The sequence below is a fragment of the Astatotilapia calliptera genome, chromosome 11 (assembly GCF_964374335.1).
Source record: "Astatotilapia calliptera chromosome 11, fAstCal68.1, whole genome shotgun sequence".
In the NCBI taxonomy this organism is placed as follows: domain Eukaryota; kingdom Metazoa; phylum Chordata; class Actinopteri; order Cichliformes; family Cichlidae; genus Astatotilapia; species Astatotilapia calliptera.
The window spans coordinates 34,171,982-34,194,706 of NC_137432.1; the positions used below are offsets into that span (position 1 = coordinate 34,171,982).

The following is a 22,725-nucleotide window of genomic DNA, read 5'->3' on the forward strand; positions in this document are numbered from 1 at the left end:
GGGTGGACAACAAACTGGACTGGTCATGCAACACAGAGCACCTGTATAAAAAAACCCAAAGCCGACTGTACTTCCTCAGGAGGCTGAGGTCTTTTAACATCTGCGGGAAGCTCCTGAGGATGTTTTACCAGTCAGTGGTTGCTGGAGTACTTTTCTATGCTGTGGTGTGCTGGGGGAGCAGCACAGCAAAGAAGGACTCATCCAGGCTGGAAAAACTGATCAGGAAGGCTGGCTCTGTGGTCCTTTTGGTTCCTGAAGAGATCACTGTGTGTTGCCAACTGAAAAATCCAGATAATAACTGGGTCCCATAGCAGTTTTTTCACCTTCATAGTGGGCTTGACTGGCTACACAGTGCAGTGGTTTACACATTTGCCAAACAAGTGAAACAGAAAAAGTGATTTGAGTCTGGGAAGGCACAAATCCCCTCTTAATATCAGGAAGAGCATCCTTTAAAAACCCAACAAATCAAATGTGGTAACCCTGTGTGAATAAGCGATAGGCTTCAAGTGTTAGGAGACCTGGGTCGTCGACCCAGTTTTAAGCTTACTTTATTATTGAACTGTGATTTTGATATTATTTATCATTTCTCATCTTTTGGTTTCTTTGTGATTTCTGGTTTCTGTCTGTGTTCCTTGCTCTGTCTCCCCTGTCTGCTGTATCCCCTTCTCAGTCTGTGTCTCTGTGTTTTCCTGTTTTACTTTAAAAAGCCGCATCTCATGTTAATGTGTCTGGTTTTGCTTCCTTTGTCTCGTCAGCCCTGATTTGCCCCAGCTGTATTCCCTCCTGTCTCTCGTTCCCTGACTGCTCCCTCTGCGTATTTAAGCCCTGTGTTTTCATCTGTCCGTGTCGTGATCTACCCTCATCTTACTGTGTGTGCTGTCTGCCAGCGTGAGTTTATTTTGTAATTTTTATTTTTGTAACTTTTGAGTTCAGCTTTAAAGCTGGTTTACATTTTGAGTTTACATTTTGCCTCCAAGTGTCTGCACTGTGGGTCCTCCTTACCACCACTTCTACCTGCAACACCCTTCACATGACATAAAGTAGCTCATATTTATTTATTGAGCCATATTCAGATCAACTCTCAGATACCAGTTGTCGACAGTTGTGTACCATGGGGAAGATTGTTGGGTTGATTTTATTATTAGTAATAAAGCTTATTAAATATTTAAGTAATATTTAAATATTTGATGTCCAAAAATCAATTTTTGATTTTTTTGGGGGAAAATCTTACCTTGTGTGTGGACCACAAACGCATCCAAAAAAGATCCAACATGAGATTTGATTGAGGGGAAATAATGTTTTGGAAGCTTTAATAAACTTTTTTTTTTTTTAATCATATCTACATTTAAAAAAATGAAGTAATATGCATAAATAAAACCTGAATAGCAAAGTAATTCTAACAGCTGTTTAACAACCCAAAATAGATTTGACTTTTTTTGTCTTGCGTTTTCTAGCAGGTCTAGCTCATATTAAATTTGTTTATGAATTGTGACCTTTGAAGAAGAGGAAAAAAGACGCTGCTGTATGTTATATTTAACTTTTCAACATGTCATTCTGCATTGCTACAACAGAACGAAATACAGAACAAGAACTGAAAAAAATGTATTTTTCTTTTTTTCAATTCAAGTCTGTATTTGTGAGTTGACGACTTATCTGATTTCTTACTGAACACAAACAGCACTATTACGATGTCTCTGCTCTTCAATCTGTGACTTAGATGGTGTGATGGAAATATTCACTTTTTTTTATAAATATATCAATCAATGAGCCTGAGGGGGAAAAAAAACATTATTAAAATGAGTGTGGAGGGTTTTTTTTTTTCTTGTTTTTTTAAATGTTTGTTTGATTGGATGAGTTTTTTTTCTGTGTGTGTTTACATTCAAAGCTCCTTTAAGGTATCATTCAAATCCAAAGGTTTGCACAAGGCCAGCTCAGATGTAAGAAAAGTACATGCAAATTAGTTTCTACCTAAAATCATCATATATCAAAAATTTCTTGAACAGATTTCTCTCGCTTAAAAGAATTTAGATGTTGTGCATTTACTGTAATATAAAGATTAAACCTAGAGTTTCCTTGTAAAACAAATATGTGCTTACATTGAGTTTTCCTCATTGTTAAAACAATGGTAGGCATTAAATTGTTTGTGATTCAGGTCATTACGCGGGTAAATTGTATTGAACCTGAGCACTGAAAAAACATTCTGGTAAGTTGCAAGCTTGTCCTGATTTGCATTCAAACCTGCATTAATGATTCATTCAAATGTTTGGACCACAAAATATCAGTGGTTGAATGTAGCAATAAGAAGAATCTTAGTAGACGTCCTCGTGCAGCCCTGCGATTTGTGTCAAAGTCTTGATCAAAATTCAAATTATTTTGCAGCATAAATAAATTTTATTTATACAAATATAAATAAATAAATTTTATTTATTTATATTTGTATCAGGATTTTGATTCTACTCAGTTTAAGATTATTGCATTTTTGTTGCAGTTTTTCTTTTTTCTTTTTTTTTTTCAAATCGCAGAAACAAACTTTCAGGTGAGCACAACTTAAAGTTTAACCTCAAGCACAGAGATTGCTTTAACAATCCAAAGGAATGAGGAGATTTGTTAGAAGCTAACTGATGATGCACAGGTGTATCCTCACCTGATGGGTGTGTAAATGATTTGCTGCAGGAACGTACAGACCATAACAGAAGGACCCTACAAACAGTTCTTTAAGATTATTCAACTGCATGATCAAACTTTCCACCTTTGACACACTGTGTGATTAAAAAGTTAAGTTATCTCGTTACATATATTGAAAGTCTGTCTCATGTCAGTGTCTCTAGTTTTGCTTCCCTCGCCTCGTTAGGCCTAATTTCTCCCAGCTGTGTTTCCCTCCTGTGTCTCATTACCTCATTTTCCCTCAGTGTATTTAGCCCTGTGTTTCTCTCTCAGTATCATGTCATACTCCCACCAAACTGTGTGTTCTGTCTGCTTTCACAGTCTAGTTTGTATTTCTCAGTTTAGCTAGTTTATCTCCATGTCCAGCAATAAGGCTGCTTTTTTAGTTCACCTTCTGCCTCTGCATTTGAGTCTGTATTCAGGTCCTTCTTTCCCGTCTCCTGCACACAGCCATGATAAATGCATTAATGCATCAATAAATAAAAAATCAATCTTTAAATTATACCTAAACACTTACAAATTACTCCCCAACTCCATCTCTTCCTTTCTCCAATCCGGAACCTTTAAATGCTGATCTGACCCGTGGAAACAAATTTGCCCAAACACCCTGTAGAGGACACAAGTGAGTGCTCCACCCATGCGTGTCATGTTGGATTTCAACTCCTACACACAATATCTTCACAGGTAGATTCAAACTTTTTGCTAAATTTTGTATATTTCTCACTGAGCATCACAAGTTTGGAACTTTAATTACATCCAGATGTTGAAGGGATGTTGAATTATAAAGTTCCTAATGATTAATATTTCTTGCACCAGGGCACTTACCCCCAAAGCATGGCAGCTCCCTCCACTGGTTTAGAGTACAGTTAATATTAATAGTTAATAAATTAATTTATAATAAATAATAATAAATTTAAATGCACCAAAGCATGCTTAGGGGCAGTGGTGCAATATAATTGCGAATTTAGTCAGTTACTTTGCTAAAGTACAGGTTGTTTGCACCTGTATATGTATGCACATTTATATTTCTATCATGCTGCTTTCTATGTCCATTCAACTGTATTTTCAATGAAAATATTGTAGGGGAGACCGGGGATAGTTGTAACGTGGGTCAGTTGTAACACTTCCAATTTCTCCAATCAGGGCTAAGTTTCAAATGATGTGACTCATCCTGTGCATGCCCAACTCAGTTCTGCTATCACATGTGAAAAATCAGCACATTTTGTCAAACACAGACAATTTAACACGAAAAAAAGTAATTTGTATGCCAAAAAGTAAGTTTTTCTATTTTATTTCAATTTCTAATAGCATTATCTGCTTTGCAGTTAAACTCATCAAACTTGAATTATGTTATTTGTATGTCTATGGGGATATATTCTGTGTAGGTCTTTAGTGCTAGTGTTTTAGCCGTTGGCTGTAATGTTAGCTAGTTCATGGCTATAGTCTGGGTCAGTTGTAACAGCAACAGTCTGGGTTAGTTGTAACAATAATGCAGATGTTACAACTTACCACAATATTGCTTTAACTTATATTAAACAAGTTGGGGCAACGACATCAGCAGAGAGAGGTTCACTGGTCGCATTTGTATATGCGGTTAAGGCCATTGGCAACACAATTCCTCCACTGTTTGTGTTCCCACACATACATTATGCAGACCACTGTGTCAGAGATGGACCAGTAGGAAATACTGGTAGTGGACATAAATCAGGATGGGTGCAAGAAACAGATTTCCTCATCTTTCTGAAGCACTTTGCAAACCACACCAAGGTAAGCCATGATAAAAAGTAATGGAATTGCGATGCTGGTGAACAACTACATTTTTTCAGCTTCATTGTTATGTTCAAAATTGGTGCAAGAGTTGTAGGTTATAATGCCCACTGAGCCAATGAGGCCAAACTCAAGGAAGACCAACCAAAATTAATGAAATATTCAGTTGCAGAAAATTCCATAATTTGTCTTTTTTGGGGGGTTGGAATATGTTCAAAAGCTAGATTTCTGCATTCTGTCACACACACACACACACACACACACACACACACACACACACACACACACACACACACACACACACACACACACACACACACACACACAGCTACATAAATGGATGTAAGTGCGTTCATGTGTTGAATAAACAAAGATTACATGTTAATGTTTCGTTAGTACCCTTATTTCATTGTGTTACATTTTACCCCAGGATATGTTACAACTAACCCAGACTATGGGGTTAATTGTAACATTTCACTCTTTGTGTTTGAGACCATACCATGTAATGGGTAATTGTGCTGCAGAGCTGCACTATTTAATAGCAGAGACATGTAAATACTTTGCATTACATTTTGAATCCACTACCTTAAAAGAGCTCCAATTTACAGACAGAAATGTCAAAAATGTCTCCCCTACTTTGTGTTCAAGCGTATTTATTTTTAGTTTCTTAAAAGTCAAAATTTGGCATGTCTACCTTTACTCTTCAAAACAGCCTGAACTCTCTTTACCAGCTTTCTTTAGTTTTCTTTAAGTAGTCTTTCGGAATAGTTCTCCAGGCTTCTTGAAGGACATTCAAAGTTTTTCTTTGAATGTTGGATGTCTTTAGTTCTTTTCTCCACCCCACACTGCTTTAATAATGTTGAGGTCCAGGCTCTTGGGAGGCTAGTAATGGCGATCCATGGTGATTGTTTTCTATCCAGGTAGTCTTTTGGCATTGTGTTTCGGATCTTTGTCATTCTGAAAAATGAAGTTGCTGCCAATCTGGTGCTTTATAGAGGTTTTCCTCTTGTGGATGAAAATCTGACTGTACTTTTCTGGATTCATTAGAAGCCACAGACCAAAATGAAGCCCAAAAATAACAGACTCCTGGGGCCTGATTGATTGATATTTTTCCAAATGTGAGTAAAACATTTTGGATCATAAATGAATGTTTTAGTTTATGTAACTCACATCCATCCATCCATTGAATTAACTGCTTATCCAGTTCGGGGCTGGAAAAGGTACGCAGTCATTTGTACCTGGTGCTGATATAATATATAAGTTTAACCTGTAAACATTTACTTTTACCAAAATAAATTTAATCAGTGGCAAACCTTCACTTGTAGCCTTTTCATCAAACATTTCACTTCAATTTGCATGTATTGAAGTACCCCCAATTTAAGATAGGTAAATAAAAACAAAATTCAATTATTTGCAGTGTAATAAACTCATATTTTATTCACAACAGAACATAGAAACACATCAAATGTTTAAACTGAGACACGTCACTCTTTCATGAAAAATTATGACACATCTCAAAGTTAGCATATGGCATGTTTGCTACCATGCAGACCTGATAACCTATTTATGTTTTCATGAGGATAAGTAACAACATTGTTAACTATGGAAAAAATAATGACATCAATATTCAGTGTGACTGGAGAATTTAAATGGAGCACTGGGGTTTTTAACAACTGCGGGGAGAGTGGAGCTGGAAATTGACAGATGTACTGGTGCTGCATCTATAGTGATGTGGACTCTGTTGCTATGAGGAGAGAATAATGTGAAAACAAAGCTGTCAGTTTACCTGATGATCTAAATTTCTACCCTCACAACTGTATGGAACCATACATGCTGAAAGGTTGGGACTGATAACCAAGTCTCAGTAATCCACTAATCAGGCGTGTCACATTTCTCTAAAAGGGCACTTTGTGAACAACTGAGATACCCCAACAGCTTTAACAAAACAGCATTATTTGATGCCTTGGGGGAATGAAAATTGATCCCTGATGTATTACTTCAAAGTTACACATGTGGTGTCAAACATACTAACTTTAAATGCAAAACTAAAATGGTAAAGAGTTAAATGTTTACAATTCAGACTTTATGCACACAAATCATGCAGTTTCATACCTGGACTAATATAATTAACTAATAACAACTTGAAGAGTGAACAATTTAAAGTGATCCCTCTTTGATTGAACAGTGTTGTAGCACAGTCTTCTGGGACTTGATCTCACACGTTCAAACAAGCATCTGAAATGAGACAAACCCATTTAAATATTCAGAGAAATTCTTGGTGTGTGTGTGTGTGTGTGTGTGTGTGTGTGTGTGTACCATCAGTTTTCTTCCTGCTCTTCTGCACAGGCTGTTTCGTCCATGTCAGTTTGAAGTCAGTCACACCCTGCTTAGCGAGTGTTGCTTGCAGCTAAATAAGAGGAAAGAAGATAAATTTTGTTACTTTTTATTTCGTAGCTTTTTTGGAGGGGGCACTTTTACGCCTGTCATATTTGTGTTTGACACTCACATTGTTTTCTTATCAGTACCCTTACTATAATTCATGCCACCTCTAAAATACATGATTTCAGGAGTGGAGAAATTCCCCATATAATGCTATTTTTTATCGGTCATTAACAGTAAGAAAGGATCCAAGCTGAATCTTGGTGTTTCAGCTTGGATCCTTTCTTACTGTTGAAACATGTTTAAATTATACAGCTTTCTGAAGTGTGATGGTAGCTGTCCTATTTTACATGGAAGCAAACAGAGGTGAGAACATTTTTCACATTTTCTTTAAAACTAAAATTCATTATGACACATAAATACAAAGGATTTGGGGGTTTTTTTGTACATTTTGAAAGACCTCTATTTTTTCTCTTTTGAATATTTGTTGCTGATCATTAATAGGACAAAACTATTTCTTATCGAATTACTTGATTAAGCAATGACCTAATCGATAGATTACTCGATTACTAAAACACTTTAAAGCTGCACCCTTAGCCTTTAGTTTACAGTGTAAATCACAGTGAGATTGATGCTTTAGTTATCTAGTGGTATTAAATAAAATGGAATTGAATTAAATTTCCCTTAATCCATCTTTCAACAAGTGAGTGATTGTATTCACCTTTCCACTAATTCCATTAAGCTTTTAGCTGAGTAAATGGTGAATAACAGGAAGACTTAAGACTTATAAACATAGATGAAACATTTTGTGTGTGTGTGTGTGTGTGTGTGTGTGTGTGTGTGTGTGTGTGTGTGTGTGTGTGTGTGTGTGTGTGTGTGTGTGTCAAAAAGAAAACGAGAATAAAAACACAGACAGATAAACACAACACTGTTGTGTCTCCATTCTCAAAGTTAATTTGATTGAATTATTTGCGCAAAGTACAAAAATGAATGTAACAAAATCTTATGATCAAGCAGGACTAACGTGTTTTGTTGTTTATGGCACACACACACGGTATACCTGCTCCATCAGCGCAGCCTGGTTATCTGGAGTTTCCAGGTCAACATCAGTTTGGATATTCATGCTCAACACTGTCTTCTTTGATTTGTGAACTACACAAAAACAAATCATTTCAGAATAAATCGGATCAAATTTGACAAATACTTGGTTTAGAGGAAGTTATTAATACTATTTTAGCATATTATTAGATGTTCTTAGACTAAAATAGAATGTCTTCAGCATATACCAAAACCTTGTTAAAATTTCCAGAACAAAAACAAATTCAGTGCACTCCTTTGACCTGAATGAACCTCATAGCTTTTATTATTGGAATTTCTTTTCGTATAAATTTGTCAATTTTTTGTTAGTCTTTGTGCTAAATTTAGATATTTGAAATATGAAGCTTACGATTTCAAGAATTAAATGAAACAAAGAAGTGTATTATTTTCATTACATCTTGCTTTAAATATTTTCTGGTCGTACCATCTGTGGTAACTGACTTGAATATTAAAACTAGGGAAATATCATTCATACCTGCATAGCAGAAGAAAGGATGTTGCTCACTACATGGTTCAGTGGTCCAGGTTCCATTTCCCACCAGTACAGCAGCACAATTATTCTTATTGTTAGGTTGTCCAGTTTTCCAGTTCACGAATGTGCTGATTTGTTTGGTTTCTGACCAAAACCAGACTGGAGAAAAACTAAGGCCAATCCACAGTGGTACATCTTTAAGATTATTATTTCGAAGTGCACGACTGACTTTATCAAATGTTAGCAGATCAAGGATTTGTGCCAGAGTTGAATTTTTGTTTTCACAGCTGATTTTGGCGTCATTCCAAGTCACACGTGTCTTATTAACAATGTAATCACTGCCTGTTAAAGAAACAGAAGTTATAGATTCCATTAGTAACATTATACATATATTAATGATTTCATTTATGTTTTTAAAAATAGGCTATGCAGAAAAAAGCTGTGATTTAAATACACCATATAAATCATATGTCAGTACTGCATATATACTTCATTATTATTTTAATGAATATCCATCAGGTTTGAGTTTCACCGTGAGCTTTTTTCCAGTCTCTAACTAGAGTATAAAAAAAGTTGGATTTTTATGTTTTGAGCCTCTTTCTGAAAAATAAGTACCAAGGTCAATTTAATCTAGTGGAGTGAAATCTTACAACAAATAATCTTGATTGATACCTACCATTAAAACAAATGAAATAACACTTGTATTCACATTTTTCACTATACCACCCATGGTAAGTTGTGAGCCCACAGTACCCAGTGTCAGAAGCCCATGGTTCTTGGTCCCACATGAAATATGTGGCTTGTGTTCCATCCAGCCAGACCCACCCTAAAGCGCCCACGAGTCCTATCCAGGCTTTGCCTGTGTATCCCCCAGCTGAGGTGTTCATCAGTGCAGTGTTGTTCTCTGGGTTAGTAATTTGGGCAAGTCCAGTGTACTTCATGATGCAGTAAGCGTTGGCCTCATCCCAGGTCTTATTCTCACTGATAAAGTAATAGATGTTTGGAAAGGAAGCAGTGGAGACACAGAAACCTGAAGAATAAAATAGATTTTTATTTGACGTTTTACGAAGAAATACTGTTTATATTTATTCAGAATGTTTGTATACTTGGTACTGCAGTACAGTAAATAATTTCCTCAGTAGATCCTATAATAGGAGAAATATGTCAGTGATGGTTCAACTTGTGGTGTGGATAGAAGACACTTTTTAAATTGTACTTATGTTAGTGAATCTGAACATTTCTAAGTTGATACGCGCTCCTGCGGTATGTGGAGTCAGCATTCTATCAAACCATGATTTCTCAAATTAGAAAACACAATTAGCTTTTCATTGAGAAAGAAGTGAAGTTAAGCAAGAAAAACATACAACACTATGAAAAATGCAGGACAGTACTGCAGTTGTAGATATATGAATAATAAATATATTAAGCCAAAATTTCAGTCTACAACTTTTCTGTCCCTGTGTTGTATTATTATTTATTTATTTTTACATTTAGTTAATTCCTTACTTTTTATTCATTTAATTATAGTCATAATGTTGGAGCAACAGCGGTCTTCAAATATCATTTCATAAAACTCTATGCAATATTTGGTCAGTTATTACCTCTCTTTAAAAAAAATCAAGGTAGAAACAATTTCTATTTGGAAAAGAACTGTGAATTATAATTATAATTACATACTGAACAAGAATTTAACAAACAGCACACTCCTGAAATATTACCTGAAAGCATGAGAAGGACTACAAACACATCCATGTTCACTTTGATTAACTGTGGAGAAAAGAAGTTCAGTAGAATTTATAAATTGAAAGCTATAATAAATATACAACATTCACTGTTAGAATGAGAGTGGTTAAAAAACAAAGCGATTAGAAAGGACCGAAATTCTTACAGGTATTTAAACATACCACAAAATGTTTTGTGTCTTGTTTTCTTGAATGTTTAACCTGACACTAACTAACTAGCTTTAAATATATAATATAAAAATCTCCTCTATATTTTTGCATTTAGTTAAGGGCCTCGTGTTAATGTTTATACCTTAATATAAAAATCTATTACTACAGCAAATTCAAAAAGAAAGTTGTATATATGTAGATAGATAGATAAAAACTTACCACACTTCTTGAGTTACCAAACATGAACAGCTGCTCGTCACTGTGTGTTCCTTTCTCTCTGAGGTTGCTGTTATAATATAATGCAAATAAGTGGAAAGTTTAAATTTCACTTGTGACACACCCTTGATGACACTGTGAGGCTTTCTCGTGACCCTCCCATATAAACTGTGCTCTCTTTAGAGATTTACAACTTCCATGATTTCTTATGAAAGAATTCTCTTTTTCACATTGGTTATAGTTGATTAATATAAGTATTCACAGCAAGATGTGACGCCGACATAAGTCACATTTTTGTTTGAACTGAGTTTTACCAAAGTAAATTACATCAGTGGTAAAACTCCACATTGTATCTATTTAATAACGTGAAAATTTTATTGAAATTGAGCACTGAAAAAACTTTTAGGAATGTTGCAAGCTTGTGCGGCTGTGCATGCAAACCTCCACTGATTCATTCAAATGTTCAGACCACATAATGTAAAAATCTATTACAAAATCCATTTTACATTACCAAATACGATAGCTGAAATGTAACAATATGAAAAGTCTTCAGAAGCATCACCTGATGTGTGAGGAATTTTGGAGGAAATTAAATTAAATTGGTTTGTAAATAGAGTTTGCATCATTATTTTTTCTTCATTAGGATTTTAAATTGAATCAACTTCAACAATTATTGCTATTATTTGTTTGTTTGTTTTTTAAAATTATTTGGGGGTCACAACCGAGTTTTTTAGTTAACATAAGTAGCATCCGTCCATTGTTTACACATACACGTAAAACTAAGAACTAACAACTAAGAATTTGTTGTAGTTTAAACAAGTTATTATAATAATAACTATGATTATGAACATGTAAATATTACATAAGCTCATAGCTGCTAAACATTAGTATTGTTATTGAGTGACAGTTATATTTCCCTTAAACAAATAAAAGAATAACATTTTTTGATCATATTTGTCATAAAAGAGGCTCACAAGAATAAAAATAAGACTAATGTGATAGGACCATGATTGCACTTAATTTTTTACTTAATTGTAGGTCATGAGAATTATTTAACGAAATTATTTTCTCAATTATCATGAAAGTACAAACTGGAAACTCCAGAATTTTGATCTATTTGGATAGCACAATCTACCAATATTGTTTTTAAGTACAATTTTTTAATACAATTTTTCATATTTGAGCAGTGCAGCATGAAAGTTGAATGACTTTTTTTTTTTTCATTTTTGGGATTATTGATTTCATGCTATAAAGTATTTTGTGCTTTATTTAGCAATTTTGTAAAATGTAACTATATATCATCTAAATATTTTTTATCAATTTAAACTGTTAAACTATTGAACATTTTTAATGTAATGGTCCCAAAACAGCTCTTGATTTATTTTGATGGCAAGAAAGATCAGGGAAAATTTTAGGCGCTTACATTTAGTTTGTGAAATATTAATTTTCAAACATGGTTTGTGTGGAAACAATGGCTTTAAAGTGGGCTGAAAGACCATTTTTCAAAAGAATGTATGCTAAAGTGTTTTATATGTAAAGCCAAAATTTCACAGCGCTCAGTATAAATGTTGACATTTTGATCATGAAAGGCTTCCTTTTCCTAATCACTTAATTTCAATAAAAAACATCATGACATCCAGAAACTGTGTGGAAAAGACTTTCATAAGCACTCGGGACAGGAGCTTGTGACTGCAGTTAGAGAAGGCTCTTCAATAATGCAATGGAGGATGTTGCTGTCGTGGGTCTACTGCACTGAAACAACATCATGACAAAAAGCCACAAAAAGCTTATGTAGATACTTTGTGTATATATCATGTTGTTGCGTGTGGGTTATAAAAGAAAACCACAGATGAAACCACAGATCTTTTAATTAAGGTTGTAATAAAGGAGCATAGTACCCTGTCAGTATGAGATAAGCAGTTCATCGGTTAATGCACGTTTTTCCTTCCTGCTGGAGTAATGATCCAAGTCAATTCTAAATTTGTATGACTGAACGTGTTAATGAATCCCAGGTTTTCTACAGACACTTTAAGGATAGATTTGGGGGAATGTTTTAGGCCGATTATGAGTGTATGCCAACCTCTCCACACTGAACTAAAGAACTGAACTAACTGTGACCTCTGAAAACAGACTGAAGCTCAGTAATATTTCACAGTAATATTTCTGTGCTTGATCTGAATTAATTTGTCAAAGGTATTTATGTAATTTTTTAAAATATTGCTTCCATATACTAAACATAATGAACTTTTCAGTCAACTAGTACTCTGCAATACAACTAGAGATGTACAATTATCCCCACAGTACTGATTATGCTTCGTCTATTAAATGATAGTAAATACTATGATGATTTGGAGATGTCCTCAAATGTCATTTAAAGGAAAATTCTGCAGTGTTGTGGTCTTATTGGTCAGTTATCGTATCCCTTGAAAGTTCAAGGTGGGAAAGAGCACTGAATTATTACTTGATGAACTAGAATTTAACAAATACCTCACAGCAAGAAAAGTTATGAATGAACACAGAAAATCTTAGACTTGCAAAAGTGTGATGGAAATTTTTACTTTTGAATAAATGCATATCAATGAATGAGCCTGAGGACATAACATCATTAATAAAATGAGTAAAAATGAGTGTGGAGCTTGTTTGTTTTTTTCTTAATTCGTTTTTTTATTGTTTGTTTGCTTGGTTGAGCTTTTTTCTGTGTGTGTTTGCATTCAAAGCTCCCTTGAGGTATCATTCAAATCCAAAGGGTTGCACAATGCCAGCTCAGACGTAAGAAAAAAGAAAGCTACAACATTCAAATTAGCTTCAACATAAAATCGCCATATATCTAAGCTCTCTTAAGCATATTTCTCTCTCAAGAATTTAGGTGTTGTGCAATTACTGTACTATATAGATTAAAGCTGGAGTTTCCTTGTAAAAATGTGCGCTTACATTGAGTTTTCCTCATTCCTAAAACATGGTAGATATTTCATTGTTTGTGATTGTCATTACACAGGTACCTGAGCACTGACAAAACATTCAAGCAACTCGAAAGCTTCAAACCTCCATTAATGATTCATTCAAATGTTTGGACCACAAAACGTCAGTGGTTGAATGTAAGAATAAGAAAAATCCTGGTAGTTTAGGATAATCAGCTGCACGATCAAACTGTCTGGCCCTGACACACTGCGTTATCTCGTTACATATATTAAATTATTGTAAATGTCTACACAATACCTCATAATAAACAACATATTGATACAATAAAACAATTTAATCTTTAAATTATACCTAAAAACCCACTCAGTTATTTTGCTAAAGTACAGGTTGATTGCACCTCATGTATATTTCTGTCATGCTGCTTTCTACTTCTATTCAACTGTATTTTGAATTAAAGTATCGTACTTTGTGTTCAAGGTTATTTATTTTTAAAACTTTAAGTTTCAGATTTGAAACTACTCAAGCTTAAAAATCCAAATTTGGCAGCCTGAACTCTCTTTGCCAGTTTTCTTGAATTTTCTTTAAGTAGTCTTCAGGAATAGTTCCCCAGGCTTCTTGAAGGACATTCAAAGTTTTTCTTTGAATGTTGGATGTCTTTAGTTCTTTTCTCCACCCCACACTGCTTTAATAATGTTGAGGTCCAGGCTCTTGGGAGGCTAGTAATGGTGATCCATGGTAATTGTTTTCTATCCAGGTATTCTTTTAGCATTGTGTTTTGGATCATTGTCATGCTGAAAAATGAAGTTGCTGCCAGTCTGGTGCTTTCTAGTTGTTTTTGTCTGGTAGATGAAAATCTGACTGTACTTTTCTGCATTCATTAGAAGCCACAGGCTGAAATGAAGCCCAGGCCATGACAGAGCCTCCACTGTCTTTTCCTTCTTTAACAATGGATTCTTGGGTGCCAGTTTATCTCACTAGGTTGATCAGGCGATGTACCAGCCTGGATTTGAGTCTGACCCAAGGCCCTTTGCTGTGTGTTATCCCTGACTCCATGCTTTCCTGTCTAATCTTCACTGTGTGTTATCCAACAAAATCATGAAAAACTGCCTCTTAAAACATGGGTTCTTGACAGCCACACTTCCATAGACTCCATTTTTGATGAGGATTCAGTGGACTGTAGATCAATTAAAGGGCATCTCTAAGGTCCTATGTCGTCTTGATGTAGTGGTTCGCCCCCTTGTGGCTCTAATGTGAAGTTTAAGTTATGAGTCGATGTGGGGTTTAATTAAAAAATTACAATGTTATTTTTTTCTTTGCAACATTCTCTGCTACTTTATGGACCCTTACCTTTATGAATCTAGTGCTTGAGTTCTGAAGCTGCCCTTCAGGCCAGACTTTTTCAGTCAGGGGTGAAGTCTACAATATTTCATTGCTTAATTACTGTCTCCGTTCCTACCTGAGGCACTTTGGCAGCAGTTCCTTTTAGGATAAATAACATTTTGTTTTTCAAGAGTGATGTTTCCATGTTTAAATAGAGACACCATGTGCACATTGCTCCATCTAGTGGTAGATAACAACCATTACATCCCAAAAATTTCTGGACATGTACAGTATAAAAAAAAAAAAAAAAACCACACACACAAATTATTCTTCCATTGTTTTTATTTATACTATATCATATTTATATTCTATATTCCTCAGATATTTATATTTATTTACAGGTGGCAGTGCTGCCAGTAGAAGAAACATTTTAACAAAACGGCTGACAAAAACAAATTCAAATTGAGTGCTGGGCTGAAAACAGTTTGGTGGAAAAAGGCAAAAACATTTGTGTGCTGAAAGCATACATATATTTAAAAAAAAAAAAAAAAAAAAAAAAAAAATTCCTCTCTCCCAAAAGTGCAAATGTAGTGTTTTTGCTTCAAATAGTCTTATTGACTTTGCCCAGAAATCACTGGAAGGTGAACCAGCAGTTGGCATGGACATGAGTATGACAACCAAATTTAAACACAAAGCATATAACTGTAGATTTAGCGAGTCAATTAACTGAACAGATGCTTTTGGGGGGGGGGGATAATAGTAGTTTTGCATTAATACAGCCATGCATTAGCAGCAATCTTCACACAATTTTCAATATTTTTCTGATAGCTTGTTTTCTTCAACAAACATGTAGCAGTCAAAATGTGTGTAAGGTACAGTATATGTCATATAGATATATATATAAAATCTCTCACATTCACCCGCTCATTAGAGAATACACTTTGGAATTAAATGGCTTTTGGAGGAAACATGTTAAAAAATAATCAATATCATGGACTAATTCGTTTCTATTCTATATTCTCATTAAGCCAGTTAAATACTCTTCGTGCTTTTAAAAATAGAAAACTGCATCGAACTGCAAAACTATAAACCTCTGACACACGAGCACTTGCGTGTGTTTGTGTGCAACAAGCGTAAGCTACGTCGTCTATAAATACAGTACATTTTTAATTGTTCTCTTTTCCACAAAAATAGAATAAAAAAACAAAACAGTTTCATACATTCTAGAAACAAACACACAACTGGGTTGGTCAGTTTGCAGGGAAAGGGGGGGGGCTGAGAGGGCACGGTAAGAGGCAGGTCCAGGTGAAGGTGTGTGTGGAGGAAGTGGAAGTTACACGAGTACCCGCTCAGGAAGCTTTTTAAGGGTGCACTTTGAACGAGAGTAGTTCCTCTGAGTGCATGTTGTTGAGCGAGCGCAGTTCAGGAAGTTTGAGCAGCAGCTTGGTGAATGTGGTGGCCGACTGGTCGCCGTGGTTCTGCATCACCAGGTTCCTCAGTGCTCGGATAAGTTTGTCCTGCAGAGCCTCCACTGATATTAGGTCCTGGATCCCTGAGCGGTCTGAGCCGGAACAAAGACGACAAAGAGAGAGAGGGCATTATTACTGGAGAACTCCTTCCGTTGTGATAATACTGCTAGTTGTGCTGTTAAACTGTTGTCCATATATGTATGGTGTATGTTACTCACCAGCTGAGACAAGCACCACAGCGGTGAAGAGGCTCATTTCGTCTGCACTGAGCCGCAGCGCCGCCAACTTCTCGCTGAACTCGCACATGGAGTTGAGGAGCTCGCCGGCACCCAATGAGCGTAGTGTGTCAAGGCTGTAGCGTTTGCCACTCAGGAAGGTCACCGTCCGCTCGGCGATGTTGAACAGAGAGGCAAATCGAACCATCAGCACCTGGAAGCAAAGACGGGAATTATTTAGACCATGACAAAGACTTTGATCAAGCCAACAGAAATATACGAATAACTGCACTTCTCACTTTATAATGTAATAAATGCCTCATAGTCTCATCCCACTTTAAACCTTTGGCACCATACTTAAGAGCAGGGTCATTTCACTGCATACTGTAGTTGGTACATGACCAAGAATCTGCAACTTTGCACTGTATCAATTTTTTCTTTAAATTAACTGAGGTTCAGCTCCTCGAAGAATCTGACAAGAATTTACTGGTACACAGTTGAAACAGAAGATTCGATAAGCCTCTTTCATTTCTATCCCAACTGTTATCAGAACAAATATTTGCCTGTGTGCACCTGTATTGTGGCTCCTGTATTCCTGGTATTAACGAGCCTGCAGTGTCTGACTTCAAAGCGAGGACAAAATAACACGAGTGTTTGTGTTCAGTCTGTTTGCCTTCTTACCTCAAAGGTTCCAGCCTTCAGCAGGCCGACTTGATCGTGCTCGGGTAGGTCGCGGAAGCCCGGGATCACTTTGGCAAACTCGACCACTTCTCGCACGGCTGGTGTGAAGCTCATGGAGAACTCCTCCCAAACCTCCTGGCTGGGCTTGCTGGGGTCCACGTAAGGTGAGGTGTTCATCGGGCACAGCTGGAAAAACAAACAAGAAAGATGTCAGTGTGATGAAAATTAATCCAGCTTTTCTTTTCATTGGACTCTGAAGATTTTCAAAGAGGGAGAAATGAAATCACTCACCAAGTGTGCCCTGTTATTCACACAGCTGTTTGGTCCATTATAACCATGTGAGGCAGGTTGTGTGTGGAGCTCTGTCTGTTGTCTTTGGCTGTCTTCTGACTGTTCACAGCTAGGGGTGCTGTTGAGCTGCTGCTGGCAACCTCCCCTCTCCTCCCTGTAGGCCGGGTTGGTGACGTGTTGGCCGCTGCTGTAAGGACAGTTCTGGTAATCTCTCACCGCCACGCTGTTGTTCCAGCAGTTCCACCTATCCTGCTGCTCCTCCAATCGTCTTTCACACCCCATCTCCACGGAGACTGTGGCTGGTGAGGTCTGACCTTGCATTGGTGATCTCTGCTGGGTGAACGCTAAGGCATCTTGGTGCTGCCTGTTCAGTGTGACAAGTGCCTCGTCCTCACCGCTGTCCGATGAGCAGGATGAGCTTGAGGTGGTGTCCATAGAAACCACTGACTCTGAGTCCTGAGGGCACTGCGGGGAGGACGGATTGGAACACGATGGCGAATCGGAAGCAGAGGAGGAAGAGGATGGAAAGGAGTTGGAGTCACTTGTCATGGCCTCCATTGGCAGCGGGGGGCTCTGGTGTCCTTGGAGCATGCTGTGCAACTGGCTGTTGTTGCTCATCATGTTGTTCATGGCGTTCTGCATCTCAAGCAGCATCCTCTGTTTTTCTCTTTTTGGGATACGGCCAAATCTAACAGCTGAGAGAGAACCAGTCATTAAGTTTACTAAGCTTTTAGCGTAAACATAAATCACAGGGTGTTTTTTGCTTTCTGAATGTAAATAAATCTTAACTCTCACCATCTCTAGACATCCCAACAGCCAGGCACTTCTTAAAGCGACACTGTTGACAGCGGTTGCGGTTTATCCTCATGATGGTGCAGTTCTCCATCTTTAGACACTTCTTATATTGGATGTTCTGCTGGATGCTCCTCCTGAAGAAGCCCTAAAAACAATTTCCCAAGATCCCCCAGTGTTGAGCATGAGCCATGTGCACAAGAGGATGTGAATTTAATTTTAAATGAATCCTTCTAGGGATGCGTCTCACCTTGCATCCTTCGCAAGCGTGGACACCGTAGTGGAAGCCTGACGCCACATCCCCGCACACTTTGCAGAGCAGCACCATGCCGTTGATTTCTTTAAAGAAAAAGATGAACAGGGGTTCACCACAAGTGACACATAAATAAGCGTGCTGATCATAAAATGAAGGCTTTAGTGCTTACTTGTGATGCTGCTCTTTGAAGACGCAGATGAGCGGCCGGCCTTTTCACCGCCGTGTCCCCGCGGGCTGCCGTTCTTGGCTGGTGGAGCAATATCCACTACCATGCCTACGGCCCTGCTAGGCAGCGAGGGGCGGGAAGGAGTTGGTGACATCGACAGGTAGCCGCTGCTGGAGCTGCTGCTCATGCAGGACTCTGGGCTGGGGGCAGACCCGGAGGAAATATAGGCAATTACACCTCCTGCAGACAGAAAGAAAGAGGACAAGAGGGTCACTTTAAAATCAGGGAAAGGCTCTTTACTTATATACTTGCTCCATCCGAAAACCATGAATTTAGTCTTTCTCAACATAGAAATTCAGACGCAACTTACTGCTGTTGTTCTAATACACACATGGGCAAAATATGGCCTGGAAAAATCAACAAGAAGCAACATTATCCTTAGGATTCTCGAGGCAAAATGGCTTTAATGTACTGCTGTTTAAATTCATTCCAATACAATGGCTTTCTTCACTGGCCTGTGCAGAGATGCATATAAAAAAAACTGGCTAATGTAAATGTTCATACGGCATTTGAGGTGGATTTTGCTTTCGGCATTATTTTCACTGTAACCTACAACTTTTGCTTACGTTGCCTGTCAGAATAGCCTTTGGGCGGTGGTGGTCCACCCTAATTCTAACACAAAAGTGAACCAGTGCAAACACACAAGGTAAACACTGCTATCTGTGGACCTGTGATAGCCCGTTTCCATGTAAACCTGATACCAAGAATTATGGTGCATTGCAGCCATATCAGCAGATCCAGATATTTGTCTTTCTGACATACAAAACATCAAGCGTGCCAACTCTTATTGTGAAACAGAAACGGTAACGGGAATAAAACAATAACACAAACATCTACAGTAGAAACAGGTGCCTCTGACACACCCAGGCAGCACAGCAGTCTAGCATGTGCTGTTCCCGGTTGGCTTATTCAACACTGTGATGACCTGTTTTATCACCTCCAATGCTTGCTGGTTGGATAACACTGTTACATAACAAGCCTGGGTCTCTGTGCCATGGGAGCGTGCTCCAATGACTTAACGACTAGACGGGTCAGTGAAGCACCAGAGCAAGGCAACACGTGTAGGAGGCAAGTAACACAAAGGGAAAACATCCACCGTGTGTTACGTAATGACATGTTCAGCAAGAAAATCTCAGCGGGCTGGCCCCGTGTTTCAGCCCCGCAGTTTTTATGCCAACAGATCCACAGACAGGTCTGCTTAAAGTGTTCAGTAAAGTCTTTCAAATTTCAAATAACCTGTTAATTCCCTCAGGGCAAACGCCAGTTTGTTGAAGTGAATGAATGGGAAGTAGGGTGATGCGGATGTTAAATGCCAAACATGCTTTGTAAGATCAAGTTCAAAAACACGGTTTACTGAGAAAACTGCATCTGCGGGTCTTCTGTAAAAGCTCTAGAGACCCTTCAGTTTGGAAGCCCATGGCCTTTTTATGCCACTAACTTTAAAAGTTTTAAAGTATAAAACTAGTCGCTAGTTAAGAGCCAATATTGTATAATTCTGTGTAACTTCTACTTCTTACTTCATGTACCTTATAAATATACTTTGAAGCTGTGTGTTGTAGTACTGAGTATGACTGGTGGCAGATATTCAAAACGTTTACAAAAAAAAAACAACTAAAAAAAACTTGTGTGTTGTGCTACTTCTCACACAGCACCGTCTGCGCTAAGTCATTCTGGGTCACACCAGTGCCATCCCGTCTATAAACTCCTCGAAACGCCCCTGCCAAACATACTTGGGAAATTTCCACGAATATAACGTGTACGTGTGAAGAGTCGGGGTTTACTGGAATACCTGCGTGAAAGCTAAACTGTTTTTCTTCATTAACCCTTTCTTTAAAAAGCCCCTTAGTGCCAGAGGCCGCGGCAGACGATTACCTAACCCGAGCCATGACTGCTCTCTTTCACGGCCCTCCCACACGTGGACCTGTCATGAATTTCTGTGAAAGCGAAACGCCAAGAAGACAGGAAAAAAAATCTAGGTCAGCTCGCTGCTGTTTCTCCCCGGCTCACGTGTACCCAGCAAGAGAGCCTCGCGCCAGGAGAGCCGCATTCGGAGTGGATTGTGCAACACCCTACGTCACGGGCTTCGTCCCGACCAATCGGAGTAGAGCACCGCCGAAGCGTGCGCCCAAGAAGGGAACGCCCCTCGACCAATCAGAGCAGTGTTCCCTGGGAGCGTGTACACAGAGGCACATGGCCAGGATACGCTGTCCATGTGAGAGGGCTCGGGGAAGTGGAACACTGTTGTTGTGTCAAATGTAAACGACGCAGCGCCTCAGTGGCACTCCTAACCTCGTTTTAAAACACGGTAATACAGCGAAAATACGTCTATTAGCACACTTTAAAACCTGCGACAACTTAACGTAACACAAGTCTATAGAAAAAACACGATGGTGTTCAAACGTTAAGTCTGATTATTGCGTTAAAATACTGTCCACTCGCTAGGACGCCATTCATTCACCTCCTGCTGTTTAAAATACTTTAAATTCCTTATTATTCACTAAATAAGTGCATGACACACAGGTACACACAAGTACAAGTCAATGTCACGCATACCTTTAATGGGAAGCCCATCCACAACCGTCAAAAGCCCATATAAATAAACTTTTTTGTAATAAATATATTAAAAGCAGCTGACACCGTTAATCAAAAAACACAGCAGCAGCAGTAGTAGTAGCAGTAGCGTCTCTGCACAGTGCATGCAATGGTTGTGACAGGCTTAAATATCTATTACTTTAACTATTAAAGAAAAACAAACTTACCAGGCTTGGCTGTCCCAATGTCCTCAGGCATCTCTGATCAATGAATTAAGAAAATTTAAAAAAAAATGTCCAACAGATATCTGACTAACTCGCACAGTCTATCAGGATTTATTCTGCCACTTCACAGATCAACGAATGGTACTGAACTCTGATAGTCAAAGACGGTACACGAGCTCACATCGAGCTTCTATTTCGGAAAAATTCTGCAGGTCCAACTCGGTGAGTCATGAAGGCGCGTCTGAGAAAGAGCAGGTCGAGTATAGGCAGCTGAATCGGGAGGAACTCCCCCCTCTTTTTTTCGCCGTGTTTGTGACTGCGGGATCGTGGAGAGAACTAAATGTTCTCAATAGTGGGCTCGCCCATGTGACCCATTTGTCAGCCACGCCCCTCCGCCAGGGCTGCTCAAGCCACTTTAACCCAGTGACACACTTTCAGGACACTGGTGAGGGCGGAGCCAAGCGCCCCGTCGACGTAACAGAGGACTGGATAACAGCGGTCACGTTGCAAAGCACAACGTGAAGTGGAGAAGCCCCAAAAAGCTCTGCAGTTCACGCTGCGGCTGCAGGCGAACCGTTGAGTTATTCAGGTTTGATTGAATAACTCCTCTCCTTCCCCTCACAGCCCACCAGACATGCACGGCCCCGTGTTCTGTCCACGGACGCCAACTGCCGAGTTTTTCTAGTCAGTCACCACGACTTTGAAATTGCTTCCTGTCGCCAGGGTGTTTTCTAGACCATTCCGTGGACAGGCGTCACCATGAAAACCAACAAAACAAGCTTTGGAAAAAAGTGGCCACTGTTGCGTCCTAACGCTAATAATTAACGATGTATTTAAAATAAGACAACTATAAGTGTAAACATCTGTCCCTCGCATGATTCCAGCTGTGATATCTGCAGTTTATAAATGTGGAATACTTTTTTTTTCTTTTATAACTGTTTCGCTAACTGTTTAAACCTGGGCTGAGGTTTAAACTTTAAAGCTGTAGTTGTAAAGTGTAATTGATAGAAATAAACAAATGTTAGTTACAATTTAACTACAATTAGACAAAAAAAGGTCACAATAAAAGTATGTACAGGAGGTTCTATAAGGAAAAAAACTGTAAAAGGAAAGAAGTTTCCTTAACTGTCTCTAAATGTTAATATTTTTGCATAGTTCAGTTGTTTAACACTCAGAAAGAAGGTAATCTTTTTAGAAATGTATATTTTTGTAAAACATGGCTTAAGCAAGCACAGGTGCAGGTTTGTGTTGTCACCTCACAGTGAGAAGGTTCTTTATTTAAGCTTCCTTGTTGGAGTTTGCTCTTCGCCCT

At 38.2% G+C, this 22,725-nt stretch overlaps 2 protein-coding genes across 3 annotated transcripts; both read right to left on the reverse strand.

The window, feature by feature from the left end:
* Window positions 1–5,844: 5,844 nt before the first annotated feature.
* On the reverse strand, window positions 5,845–10,543 carry LOC145432032 (secretory phospholipase A2 receptor-like). Its single transcript, XM_080308641.1, has 7 exons — window positions 10,492–10,543; window positions 10,099–10,147; window positions 9,057–9,410; window positions 8,384–8,722; window positions 7,871–7,962; window positions 6,748–6,838; window positions 5,845–6,666 (listed from the first exon to the last, which is right to left on the reverse strand). Exons 1-7 carry the CDS (start codon window positions 10,513–10,515, stop codon window positions 6,647–6,649), a joined length of 969 nt encoding a protein of 322 aa, XP_080164767.1. The 5' UTR covers window positions 10,516–10,543; the 3' UTR covers window positions 5,845–6,646.
* A 4,508-nt stretch (window positions 10,544–15,051) lies between these two features.
* nr1d2a (nuclear receptor subfamily 1, group D, member 2a) lies at window positions 15,052–21,820 on the reverse strand. Of its 2 annotated transcripts, none has more exons than XM_026183562.2 (8): window positions 21,417–21,820; window positions 18,601–18,837; window positions 18,426–18,514; window positions 18,179–18,323; window positions 17,384–18,078; window positions 17,093–17,278; window positions 16,415–16,625; window positions 15,052–16,288 (listed from the first exon to the last, which is right to left on the reverse strand). In XM_026183562.2, exons 1-8 carry the CDS (start codon window positions 21,445–21,447, stop codon window positions 16,089–16,091), a joined length of 1,794 nt encoding a protein of 597 aa, XP_026039347.1. In that variant the 5' UTR covers window positions 21,448–21,820; the 3' UTR covers window positions 15,052–16,088. The 2 variants fall into 2 exon arrangements, with proteins under 2 accessions (XP_026039347.1, XP_080164287.1); XM_080308161.1 differs by lacking the exon at window positions 21,417–21,820 and adding an exon at window positions 18,968–18,999.
* Between the last annotated feature and the right edge of the window lie 905 nt (window positions 21,821–22,725).

Bases quoted from the DNA above. Each gene is read 5' to 3' on its own strand.
- LOC145432032 (XM_080308641.1), bottom strand. From the start codon at position 10,515: ATGTTTGGTAACTCAAGAAGTGTG. The intron at 9,411-10,098 runs GTAATATTTCAG...TTTATTCTTCAG, and splicing joins AGTCCTTCTCATGCTTTCAG to GTTTCTGTGTCTCCACTGCT. The intron at 6,839-7,870 runs GTATACCGTGTG...CCTCTTATTTAG, and splicing joins AGGCTGCGCTGATGGAGCAG to CTGCAAGCAACACTCGCTAA.
- nr1d2a (XM_026183562.2), bottom strand. From the start codon at position 21,447: ATGCCTGAGGACATTGGGACAGCCAAGCCTG. The intron at 18,324-18,425 runs GTGAGACGCATC...AATTGTTTTTAG, and splicing joins ACGCTTGCGAAGGATGCAAG to GGCTTCTTCAGGAGGAGCAT. The intron at 17,279-17,383 runs GTGAGTGATTTC...TTGTTTTTCCAG, and splicing joins TGAATAACAGGGCACACTTG to CTGTGCCCGATGAACACCTC.